This window comes from Pyrgilauda ruficollis, unplaced genomic scaffold (genome assembly GCF_017590135.1).
Source record: "Pyrgilauda ruficollis isolate IOZ18807 unplaced genomic scaffold, ASM1759013v1 scaffold87, whole genome shotgun sequence".
Classification (NCBI taxonomy): domain Eukaryota; kingdom Metazoa; phylum Chordata; class Aves; order Passeriformes; family Passeridae; genus Pyrgilauda; species Pyrgilauda ruficollis.
The window spans coordinates 1,515,347-1,529,015 of NW_024530710.1; the positions used below are offsets into that span (position 1 = coordinate 1,515,347).

Sequence of the window (13,669 nt, forward strand, 5' to 3'; positions counted from 1 at the left end):
TGGGATCACATGTACAAAACTACAAAAAAAGAATATTGCAGGACATAGCACACAACTGCAAAGTAATCAAAGAATCTGAAAGCAGGATCCAGTGTTCTGTTGAAACCTCTGCTACATAATGTATTAATATCTGTTTTGATATACGCTATGTAAATCACTGCAGGATAAATAAAATGCAAGAAAAGAAAAGAATCTGTGAACAAGAAAGCTCTTCTGAAAACACAAAGCCCAGCTGTAACATTAACATACATAAATGACAGATTAAATAGCCTAGAAAGAATATTACATTTAAAAGAAATTCCTTCAAGACTCATCATAGCTGCAGAAATGTTATAATGTTAATTTTTTTTGTCTAACGTCTCTAAGAAAGGGAGTTTAGCCCTGTATGTGTCTTAGAACTACAGTCATATAAAAAGCAAATAATTATAAAAGGTAGGTTTTCAATGTTCATATATGTTTCTTTCTGCCAGTCTAGAAACTAGCACCTCCTGTTCTGCCTCAGCTGGCAGGAAGACTGGATAATTTGGAAGTCAAAAAATTTGTGAACCATAGGGGAAAAAGAAAACGGAGTGAAGGCTGTATTTTAACAATAGTCAGCCACCTATTCTGCAAAACTCACTTTTGGACCACATTCTCCCACTCCCCACAGTCTGACTCCTCTGTGGGTACCTACCCCCTGCAGGTGTCAGTGACAGGTTCTGTTCCAACACTCACTATGTATTTGCTATTTTTTGTAACTGGCTTTGTCTCCCTAACATAGTTCTATTACATGGAAAGCAAAGTAACAGATCCAGACTGTAACCTTGCTGTGTTGCATTAACAAGGAAAACCCTCTAAAAAGAAGAAATAAACCAGATTTCTTTCTCATGTACCTATCACATTTTCCAAAGCAGGTAAATTTGTATTTTTACCATGGCTTCCACTCAGAAGCATAATTTTGGCCCTATAGACATAGCATCTCTAATATTATCTCTGTAAGGAAAAGAGGCAATTCACAGTGTAGGATGTGATCTGAGTTTAGGAACTCCATTCAGTTGTCTAAACATATATGTCCAGTGTGATCTAGAGTACTCTTGCCTTGAGCACCTCCAGTGGCCTGCTCCAGAACATGAGTTTTCTGGCAATGCAGTGTGGGAGCTGAAAATCCCAGGAGGGTGTTCCAAATCATCTAGGATGTATCGAATGCCTATGTCTTACACTCCTTGCTAAGATTTCTACATCAGGGTATCTCTGCAGAGGTGCTCACTTTTAGGGTTTCCCCAGGGATATCAGAGCTGTTCTGCTCTCAAGCTGCACATCTGCATTTTCCTCCCAGGGCTCTATTGGAACAGCAGGCAATCTTGGCAAGGAGCACGGGGAGAAAAAGAAGGAATAGTGACATTGTATAGTGTCAATCAACAGTTACATGGAAACGTTGCTGGCCCTGTAACATTGCACCTGGAATGATTTGAGGTTCCTTTTCCATGGATAGGGTTACTCCTTTCAGTTGTTCTGTCTGGCATATCACCTTTCAGATTGTTTAGACAGGGTAAACTAATGACATGGCCATGCTGCAAGTAGGTTAGCAGTCAGCAGGGAATCCCATAATTTCATTTGCTACCTGTACCAAGAACATATCTATTCTTCAACTAAACATGTCTGGGACATAAAACAGTCTCTAATTAGGTCCTTTATTAATTACAGAGCAGGTGTTAGGGGCCTGAAAGTAATATTGTGTTAGGGTTTTGATTAAAATCTTGTCTTCAGTAATTGCCACAGCAGCAAAGGAATTTTGTTGTGAAGATTGCATGAATGTGCATGACAAAATATCTTAATGCAAAGACTATTGCTGTGAATTAATTTGAGTGGTAATCATTTTAATCAGATCTGGAAATAAAAACAAAACTATTAATCAAGAAGCATGCTGACAGCTGTGCTAGATCCTGGAGATAAGAAGCAGGCATTCATGCCCATGGGGAATGCAGTGCAGGAGCTTAGCAGGTGACAGAGTTCTTCTCATGAGGGAGAGATTTTGTCCTCAGTTAAAATGCGCAGGGAAGTGTTCCCAGTGAATTCTTCTATTTCCCACTCATAGTTTTAGTATCTCACCAGTTATATGGATAAACTCTCAATTTCAGTGTCAGTAATCTTAGCCTTGGTACAATCTTTATGGGCAACCACTCATTCCCCATGCAGGTGCCAGGATGGAAGTCACAGACCAATGATACCATATTTTCTCCTTCCCTTTTCTCTCTGGACCATTGCAGTCTGGAGCACAGGTCCAATCTTGTTGCTAGGTAAAGGTGGTTCCAATTCTATTTTTACCAGGGATCTCAGGAGGGCTACACACTCCTGAAAACTGCCTGCAGTATAGAGGCTAAAATTCTCTCTGCTAGGTAATTTTGGCAGTATTTTTTCATCCTTCCTGGCTTTGAATTTTTTTTTTTTTAAGCTCTTCACTGGCCTATGCTTTGTCTCCTTTCTTAATTCCTCTTGGGCTCATTGCAGGACATGGTACCACCTGTCTAAGCTTCCTTACAAACTACTTTGCAGAGTATGGAAATTCATCCTGACTTCCTCTTCAGTTACCAGGTTTTCTTTGCTTTCACCTAGCAATAGCTATATTGGGGATATAATTTCTCCTTTTTATCTTGTCCCCTCCTCAGCTCCTTTTCTGAAATTAACTGGACAAAATACCTAAATAAATTATTTCTCCTTTCTTTGTCCTTTCCATTAAAAAAACAAACAAACAAAAGAAACCTCTTCACCTCTGAATTCCTTATTGAAACAAGCAGCTGAACTTCATTTATCTCTCTATAAAAATCATAAAAGTCTTCTCAGCTAATATGTCACCACCATCTTTTATTCTCTACCTAACATTTTCTTCTGAGCTGTGTGCTTCACATTTAACTGGACACTGTTGTACCCTTTAATATTCATTGAGTCCATTCAACCAACACCTTTAAAGCAACAACTTTACCTGTTTGTATTCAGACCACTATTTTTCAGAACAGTTGCAGATATGTTCATACTTCTTTCTTCTACAGAACTGAAGTATTTTCTACTTTCAGATACTCTGGTGCAGATTTGTGCTTTTATGGATGTTTATACTTAAGTATTGTTTCCAATCTCGATCTCATGACATCATTCAGAACAAAGTTTGGCAGAATGAAGGGCAAAAAAGCATAAATTCATAGTTTAAACACTACCAGGTTTCCTCTAGTAGCTGGCATTACCTCATCAAAGTCTGCAATGATTTCATTCAGTAAGCGAAGACATTCTACTCCTTGGTTATTCATCTCAGTCTGGGAATAAAAGTCAGCAAATCCAGGAATAGAAGCAAACATCACACCAACAGCATCATAGGACTGAGAGTATAATTCCTGAAAAACAATGAGGAAAAATGAAGTGTTAACATAATGGAGAAAATGTAATTGGCAGCAATAAAAATAGTTTTCTTAATTTTTCCATGCATAATACCTTAACATCTGATGTTTACATGGGTATTTTAAGGGTTAGCCAGGTTCAACAGGAGGAGGCTGACAGCTCTTGATGTTTTTATTGCAGATTATATGCAGTGTTTTCCCTTTCTTTGAATGCCTGCTTTTTCTGCCTCTTAGGTCAAGGAGATACACCAGCAAAAGTGAAATAGAAATTTTGCTTTTGATTTATATGAGGAATGACTTGAATACATGAAGGATTCATTGTCAAGTAAAAATACCAGTTATCACATTTTCTGGTGGATAATTTGTACTTCACACTACTGCAGCTCTTTACAAGTTTGTTTATTCACAAGTTTTCAGAAAACCCTTATTCTCTGTTAAACTCTGGTTCTCCTAAGGCTGTGAAGCTCTTTGGTTGCCTGGCTCTGAGAGATGTTCCTGCTCTTAGGGTTCAAAAGGAGTGAGAAACAGAAGGCTACTAGGATAAAGTATGCCCTGGAATAAGCTTCCACTTACATTATTCATATAATTCACTCTGGTACTGAATGACAGATTTATGAAGGGGCTTGTGTCATTACATATGTGAAAATGCAGACAGTTTTTGTCTGAACTAAAGATCATTTTTAGGAAAAAAATTAATTTCAGCTTTAAAGATTCCAGGGGTTGCTACCACAACTCCTGGTATGCTTTTCTTGCAGCTAATATACCACCCATCACATGTATTCTCCTTTGATTGTTTTTTTTCCTGGCTTCAACTTCTGTAGTTTTAGGTAATGGTGGACACTTCCATTTCTGTTTATGAACCTTTCTTATGTTGTTATGACCTGAAGTACTTTTTCTCAAAGTTCTTGTTAGTGGCTTTAAGAAATGTTAATGCTTTGGTTTCATGATAAAAAGATTTACTGCTGATTGCCATACACTTGACATGAACATTTTAGGCCCTTCTTCCTTCATCCTGCTTCTCCCTAGAAAAGCATCCTGAACCTCTGCTCTGCTCTTTGATATGCTGCTAATGCTTCTACTTATCCAGGCTCTTTTACAAAGTGTCTTAGAGTAAACGTGGGGAAATTCTTCTCATTTCCAAAGCCACGGCAAAGCTTTGATTGAGAAAACATGATTAATTCCCTTCCTGCCCTTACCCTTTCTTTCACTGAAGAACATCTTCAGGGTCATGGAAGCCATACTCTAAGAACACTCTTATTCCCTTTTGTGGGTATAAAAAGAGGTAATACATACATTAATTGGTGGATGCTTATGAAAGATCTGGCAATGTATGCTAGGAGAAGCATGAATGCACTCAGCCATGCTTGTGCCTTGGATCATGAAGATAGAAAACAACTGCCTGAGCCTTCAGTTGCTCCATTTTTCTATTTTTGGTAAGAAGCATAAGGACAGAAATAAAACATCCATAAGAAATCGCTACAGTACATATTTAGGAATTCATTTTTTTGAGAGCAGAGAAATTAACTTAATGGCCAGACATGAACTGCAGGATTGATTGCACTGAAATCTGGTAGATTTTTCTGTCTGCCAGCTCATGCATAAATCATTCCCAAGTATAGTTACTCTGGAAATTGCCTCACAAAAAGCAGGGGTGGTGGAATTAAATTCAGTGGCAAATTATTGCATCAGCAGTGATCCATGGGGCATCTGCTTGCTTCTGAAGATTATTATGCACGTGACCGCACGTGAATGAAAGTGTAAGGTGGGAAACTTATTCTCTGAAAACCCATATTGCAGATATGCCAGAACACACTGCTGGCTGGTATCGAGGTCTGCTCCATTTGCAATGAAACATTTGAACCTTTCAAAGGTTGAAAGTTGCTTTCACACTCACATTTTCTCATGTGCATAGCAGGGTTTCTATGGCACTTTCATACCCGCAGAGTTTAAAATTTCTCAAGAGTGAATTCTAAAGTGCCTTTTCTTGTAGCTTCTCACTGTGTCATCCTTCTCTGGCTGATACTTGAAATCAGAATACAATGGTTCCTCATTGTGTAGTCTAATTAGTCTGCCTACATCCATTTCTAAAATGTACAACAGAAAATGGTAGCCTTAATTCCTTTTTGCTGCATGATCAGTAGATATGTCAGTGATGGCAAGGTAAATCTTGCAACATTCCTTCCCATTATAAAAGATAATTCCAACATTGCATGAAAAAAATCCAATTTCATCATACAGTACCCTAATATATATGTAATATTATAATATGCATTTACTTTGTTTCAAAAGAGGAATAAGTAACTTATTGCTGCATTCAGAAACAAATTTGGAATTTCCTTTATCCATCTTCAAACTTCATGTTAAGAATATTCAGAGACTCCATTATCTTGCTTTTCTTTCTGTACTGCAAACAATTTTTAGGAACACAGCCACAAACTCTGTTGCTGAAATGGGTGTTTTGTTATCTGCCACAAACAGGCAATTCAGGGGCAATATGAAATGGCAAAAATGTTCAGTTGTGTCTGCAGATATGAGAGCCTCAGGTCTGTTGCAGCTTGTTCCTTCCATAGTCACTGTCAGGGCTCTAATAATACTTCTGCAACACTGGGCTGTCATAAACTTGCACAGACATTCTGTTAAATTCACACATCATTTTTATGAATAGTAGATTTTCATAGACTCAAATGCTAGATTTTCATAGACTCATAGGTTGGAACGGACTTCTGAATCTCATTTAGTACAATTTGCTTTCAAAGCAGGACTAACTAGATCAAGTCTTTCACAGCCCTTTTGATTTAAGGGCTGAGCCCTGCTCTGCCTTCACAGGCTCACAAAACCACAGAATCACAGAACTGCAGGGGCTGGAAGGGACCTCTGGAGGTCATCCAGGCCAACCCCCTGCCCAGTCAGGGTCACCTAGAGCAGGTTACACAAGAATGGATCCAGGTGGGTTTGGAATATCTCCAGAGAGGGAGACTCCATGACCTCTGTGAGCATCCTCTTCCAGTGGCCTGCCACCCTCTATGTAAAGCAGTTAGTCCTCACGTTGAGGTGGACGATCTTGTGTTTTAATTTATTGCTGTTGATCCTTGTCCTGTCCCTGGGCACCACTGAAAAGAGGATGGAATCATCCTCTTGGTCCCTGACTTGGAGATATTCAAATGCATTAATGAGATCCCTTCTCAGTCTTCTCTTCCCAGGTCTCTCCTCATAAGAGAGATGTTCCAGGCCACTAATAATGTCTTCTTTATAAGCACTCATTATGTATTTGAAGACAACAATGAGATGCTCTTTCAGTCTTTTCTTCTTAAAGTTATGTGATCTCAGGTGTCTCACCCTCTCCTCACGTCCGCCAATCCCATAACAATCTTGGTGAATTATTGCCAGAATTTCTCTGTGTGTGGCCCATATATTTCCTACTGGTGCGTTCAAAACATAGAAACATAACTCCAGGTGTGGTCCTTGAACCTTTACTTCAAAATATGATTATTTTTCAATGTTGATCAGATACCAAATACTGGCAGTGTTTGTGCAATGAATCCTATCAAGAAATAAGTTTCAACAATTCTCTACCAGGCCTACTTTTCTTCTACTAATTAGATATAAATATCAGAAAATTGACACCTACTTCATTATCCCGATCCTTCTCTAGGAAGTGACGGGCAACGTGACTGGGTAAAATATTCCGTAGCATGTTTTCATTGTGCTCCCTCAGCTCCTTCATTTCATTGATTTCTTCTTTTGCTTGAACACGCCACAGAAAATCCAGCCTTGCTGTGTATTCAAGCTGTAGTTTCAGGAAGAAAAAGAGGCAAAAATAAAACCTGACAAGATAAGAGTAGAGATTGTATTGCCATCCTGGCAGGCTGCTCCTGCCATGTAACCACCTTCAGTGCTGCTGAAGATCTCTGAAACAATTTGATTTTCTTGCCAGAAAAAGAGATTATTTCTTTGCCTTATGTACAGGCAGACTCTCAGAGTAATCTTGGGCAAAATAATATTTGGCATATTACTGCTATGGTCAGTGGATGTAAACTGTCACCAAATTATTTTCCCTTTAAACATATCTTTATTATTTAGATAATGTAGTCTGACAGGAGATAAGGTATTGGCAGGTATTGATATGAAATAAATATGTTTCCCTTTCCAAAAGTGTTTTCAATTTAAATGAGACAATTAGCACAAGTCTAACTCTAAACTCTTGGCAAGGATGTCCTTCTCAAGAATGAACATCTTTCAGCAAGACTCTGTATAACAGCCCAAAGTACTCCCAAAGAGAACGTCCACATCTGTGGCACAAAAATGATACAGCTATACTGTTGGGCCATGCAGTTATTTACAATTTTAATCTTATTAAAAATAACAGAAAATAGTCCATTTGTCATCTCCTCCAATACTCTGTGCCTGTATTGTGGGATCAGAGTCTACAATCACAATTTGTGCATGCAAAGTCTCACTGCCTGATACCCACAGCCAAAAACAAGTGAAACGATTTCCAGTGCCGTGTATGTGCAGAACAAAAGCTGTGCACAGCAGACCTTACACATGCATAAATATATATATTGATATATATAAATTCTTATTCATTTAAGTATGAATGGCAACTGTCTGCTAGCTGAAGCAGGGAGCAGGTTGAAGAATTGTGTCACTTGCCTGAGAGGCACATGTGTGTCAGCACATGGACAAGCACAACACTGCCAGAGATTTTGTGTGCATCACACTGAAGCAGAGTTTTATGCAGATTTCAAGGCAGCTGATACTGTAGCTTGCACAAGGTGTGACTTATTAAGCTACAGCATTACTGAAAATGATGGAATTATATATATATTTTTATATATATATATGTAGTTAATAAACTGAAAGAGAACATTTTTTTGTGAAGTCTGAAATGCTCCAACCAGAGATAATAACACCCAGCAAAGAAGACCCATCTATTTGCTGGTATTGTGCCAGCAAATAGATGAATTTTACAATTTTGAAAGACATCAGAAGGTGCTGGGATAGAAGAATTTTTTGAAATATAATTCATATACCAAACTAAAATAAAGGAGCAGCCTGCAGTGGGTGGGAATGACTAAGAGGGGGTTCAGGCATTGTTTAGTGACTCATCTTGGTCACAGTTTTAGTCAGCAGCAGTCATGAATGGAAAACTCTCCAGGAGAAAAAAAGCAAAGTACTTTGAAAGGGACCTTATATGTTGGCTGTGCTCTGGGGAGCTTTCCTTCCCAAAAGCTAAAAGTGACTGTGGCTTGATATAAACTTCCAAAGCCTGAATGTAACTTGGCAGTGATTTACTTGCCCTCTGGGTGCTGTGTACAACTTTATAAACAAACTTTTTTCTACTGTTATGTTGATCTTCTGTCTTGTGACCATTAATCCCCTGAATTAATGGCAACAAAAAAGACTGTCAGGAAAGAGTATTTTAAACACGGTTTTCAACCTTTTTCAGTTTCCTTTGCCTTTCTTTTATGTTAGAAGACAGAGCCCATACCAGATAACTGACTTTTATCTCTATCAACTAACTGAGAAGAAAAAATTATCTGTAAGTTTTCAAAGAGTTCTGAAGGTATTTCAAAGATTGACTTCAAATAGGAGCTGCTGCTGGATTTTGGGTTCTTTGATGCTTCAAGGTAGTTAATGCTACTACAATAAGAGCTTGGCAAAAAACTGTGGTAGTTTTTCAGAGCTGATTTTTTATGCTGCTCTACAGGGAAATGTCACATCTCTAAGCCTAGATCAGAATAGCAGCAGCTAATCTTTACATTTCAGATAACATCATTCTGGTTATTTGTGATCACATTTAAACATGAAATATTTTTCTTTCATCATCAGTGGACTACCAAGATGACACTATCAGCTCAGAAAGAAGGGAGTGATATGTATGAGATTTGAAAATGGAAAATAATAAGATGTTTTGCTAAGTTCTTATATTTGTTAAAACTAAAAGAATTGTAGGGTTGAGTTTGAGGTTTGTGGCTTGATTTTCTGAAGTATTCCTGGATTTCAATTCCAAAGTGTCCATGTTTTCCTGCCCTGATATGTAGCTTTAAGAAACACCTCTAATTACAATAGTTAGTGAAGAAAAGAGAGAGGTATTGCACAGAAAGCCTAACTTTATGTCCTCTGCATGCTGCACAACCCAGCTACTCTGCAGACAATTGTCACATGCAATTAAATTAAATCTAATGAGATGGTACCCCCCACCTTTTTCTCAAATTTAATTTAAAATTTTGGCTGCTAAATATGGCATTAACTTTAAATCACAATGGATTAAAAAATACTTAATTATTCAAAAATTGATCATCCATAAATATTATCTTACAAAAATAATCTTTTTTTTTCAGTAAATCCACCTAGAATAAAACAAGTTTTAAACCATTCTGCTTCAGATAACTTTTCCAGCTTGTGAGATGGGAAGACGTGCTGGAGGAGAGCTTTATTGGACTTCATGTGCTCCCCAATTCACACTTCAGAAGAGCTTTGGTTTTTTGGTTTTTCGTTGTTTGGTGTTTTGTTTTTTTTTTTTTTTTTTTTTTTTTTTTTTTTTTTTTTTTTTTTTTTTTTTTTTTTTTTTTTTTTGTTTTTTTGTTTTTGTTTTTTAATGTGGTTTGAATGGAACTTTTATATATATTAAGTTGACAACTATACTGAAATCTTTAGGTTAACTCTATAATAAAAAATGAAACAATTCAATGAAATGTTCCGGGACTCTGCCTTTGGATGCTGTTAAATTGATAGACTGGCCTCATGAACCATTTGGGAGAACATGCAGAACTTAGCACATCTCAGAGACCATTTCCAAGGGCAGTTCTGGTGCAGCCATCCTGTTTTATGGAACCAGAAAGATTAATAAAATGGAAAATAACTTGTGCTCTGCTTGCAGGCCTCTGGGCTGGAAAAGACTCTTAAACACGCCAGATCAGGCTTTTGTAGAATACCGACATTTACACTCAGGATTGGGATCTTGAGGAGCATTGCCTGGCTTCAGCCTAATTCTTACTTCTCCTAAACGTGTCCAGTGTTGTTTTTCTTACTACCTTGGGTGATTTCCAAGCCTGAGATTTTTTTATATTGACATATGTTAATAATCATTGGGAATACTCTAAGGCTTATCCCAAATTTGAGTTGATCAGTTCTTATTTGTTCCATATTATTCCTAAGTGGACTTTTGTCGTGATAAAGCCATGTCACAGTTCATTGACTTCCATCGAATTTAAATCTGTGCACTGTTCAAAATGCATTTATCCCTTGCTTCCCCTACTCACTCATTCCTCATTCCCCCCAAAAGAAGATAAACAGTAGGAAAATTAATAGAATATTCAGGTGTTGGCTTCTTTTTGCTCTCATGTGGAAGGAATGGAGGCTCTGACTTCTGGGACAGCTCAGAAAGTTATTGTAATAAAGTGTATAATATTGTCTTATTCATCACTGCATCATTCCTCGCTTACTAACTCATTCCAGGAGGATTGAGAAATGCTGGAGTTTATCAGCCTGATGGTCTTGAGGGGAAAATCTTTAGGCAAGTCAACAATGTCTAAAGACAACTGTGCTTGGTGCTTTCTTTAGAACAGTGTGTCCCTTGCTTTTTGTGATTAGAAACTGCCTCAAGTCAGCATGTTTGACATCCAGAGCTTGAGGGCCAGAAACACTGTGGAGAAAGCACTCTGCTTTAGCTGGTTTTTATTCAGTGCATTTGTTTTTTTAAATCTAAATTTGCCATAGTTCTCTCTGCCTGTGCATTGTGTATATATTCCTGAAATACCCCGTTTCTCAATTCCTCCTCAAGGATGTCAGTTCTAAAGCTCTGAGGCCCCTAAATCCTGTTTAAGATCTAGGTCCATGTGAAAGGACTCTTGTAAATGGTCCATGACACAGATGAGTAAGTACTGGTTCTTAACCCAAATTTTCCTTATTTCCTTGAGTCTGCTGTTTTTTCTCCATAAACACAATAAGCTATTTCACAGTAGTTTCATTATTTATTGGTTTTTATTCCCTTTCTATATTTTGGGTTTATGCCTACTCAAGTGCACTGAAGCTGTCAGGTGCCTCCAGAACTGCACACGTCTAAAATAATGGTGTTCTGTTTGTTCCTTCAAATTGGAAATGCAATATAATTTGAGTATTGCTGAATAGAATATTGCACATGTTCTTTAAGAATACTAGACAGTGTCAGATGTGAGCTTTCTTTAATCAGATTCTGCATATGATTTATTAAATTGTGAAAGGTCATATGCTCAAGAAGGTTAAAAGACAGGTGGTATTTTAAAAGTAATTGTTGTTACATCTTGTAATTGCAAGGGACAAAGGAAAAGGTTGAAGAAAATGTTTGCATTACCTGTTGACCATGATAAAATACAGCTAAAAGGAACATTGCCATCAGTAGTAAAGATGCCTCCTTTGTACCCAGGAAGTCTGTGCTGGAAACAAACAAACAAACAACAAAGTAAAATACAGTTATTTGTTTTCCAGTGTTGTAATTGTTCAGAAGTTTCATTTCATAAGTGGTAATTTTTGTTGTTCATTAAAAAAAATCCACTGTATTTGAAAATTTAATTTAGCAGTAATTAGTTCAAGAGAACAGGAGTGTAATTGGAGAGCTCCCTGTTTGGAGACACATCTTAAATAACTAAATTGTAGCCTACAGGAGGTACGCAGGAGGTGATGAGCTTTCACTTTCAAATGCGATATGCAAGCTGTGTGTCAGTCAGTCTCTTCCTGGCAGCTTGTGACAGCCCCTGTGGGGTGCAGGAGGTGACATCGTGGGGGGGAAAGGTTGGGGTGGAGCTGACAAAGGGAAACTTCCAGCTGTGAAGTAAATCCCAGTGAATAAGGCTAAAGGACGAACTCCAAGGCAGGAGCTGAAATGAAACATCCCCATATTGTGAGAAGGGTTTGGAGATGACAGGGATACAGCATGGATTAAAAGAGGACCAAAATAATGGCAAACAGTAGCTAGGACTGGTTTTCCTGAGCCACAAAGAGACCAGAGAAACCTGTGACAGGGGAAGTAAAGGAAACCCTTGCAGACCACAGGAAAGCAGAGAAGATGAGCCAAGCAGGTGCTGGCTGTATGAAATCTGCTGTATGAAATCACTGAGGTGCTGTGTATGGACCACAAAGAAAGTTTAAAGTGGTTAAAAACAGTAACAGGGAGTCTCAAATATTGAGAGAAATTACAGTTATGTGGAAAGATGAATAAAAACTGAAGAAAGCATCTCTGTATGCCAGGGTTTTTTTAAAAAAGCATGCTTCCCAGCGAACAGACAAAAGAGTTTGGGGAAATGATAGAGCCAAACTTATAGTAAAGCAAATGAGAGAAAAATACAATTTGTTGTTGAATTGAACAAGGATAGTTGTCAATTATTTTGTTGAAGAGAGATGAGAAAAGGAAGTTATGTGGTGATAAATCCTTTAAATTTTGAAAAAAAATAATAAATGAGTAAATGAGGACCAGAAATTGGAAGAGATTTTGGGACAATCTTTAGTCTGCCTTGAGATCGAAGAACAAAGCAAAGTCCAGATACTGGATCTGTTTTCCATAGTAATTTTTAAAGAAATGTGTGATGCTATTTATCAGAGGACTCCTGTGACAGAGAAATTAGAGAAAGAAAGAACAGAACTTGAGACTAAACCAAAAAGAAACTTTCTAGTGAGAGAGATAACTAAACTGCCTTTGTGGTCCTAATGAATTTACTGTGCTGGAAATGTGCTGCTGTGGGATGAGTCATCAATACAGAGCAAGAGCAAGCAGGAAATAACCTTGTCATCTGCAAATATGCTGGAATTCAAATGTTTCCTATTTTGAAGTTGCCCAAAATACAACCTCCAAATGAACACATTCCAAAAGGACCCCTTGTACACTGGCTAAAGGCAAGAGCCTTAAAGGTCTTAGTTATAAACTCACCTGTTATTGCATATTGTGGTGTTGTAGCTAAACACAGCTATACCACAGCTGGATGAGTTTTGTAAGGAGCTGCAAACCCTTTTATTCAAATGATTTAAAAAAAATAGAAAAATAAATTTCAGGGCACATAACTTGAAATTCATTGTCCCTAATATCAGAGCATAAGTTCATATCCTTGTTGTGAGAGTGGAGAATCTCAACTGATTGCCCTATGTCTTGGGCTGTTGGCTACTCCAGGGAATATTCCTGCCTCTTTCTCACTCTTCTGTGATAACAGTCACTAGAGAGAGTTTTATTGACAGGGAATAGTGGCTACTCTGAATTCTTCAAGATTTTCACACAAAAGAGATTCTTTGCCATGCCTGGTTAGTGACAATTATCATGATTTCTACTTCTAGTT

At 37.8% G+C, this 13,669-nt stretch overlaps 1 protein-coding gene across 1 annotated transcript in view; it reads right to left on the reverse strand.

The window, feature by feature from the left end:
• Positions 1–13,669, reverse strand: part of ADCY8 (adenylate cyclase 8) — a 116,411-nt gene that overhangs the window by 6,557 nt on the left and 96,185 nt on the right. The window contains 3 exon segments of the mRNA XM_041488084.1: positions 3,216–3,362; positions 6,994–7,152; positions 11,701–11,782. Of these exon segments, the coding sequence (XP_041344018.1) occupies positions 3,216–3,362; positions 6,994–7,152; positions 11,701–11,782 (388 nt within the window).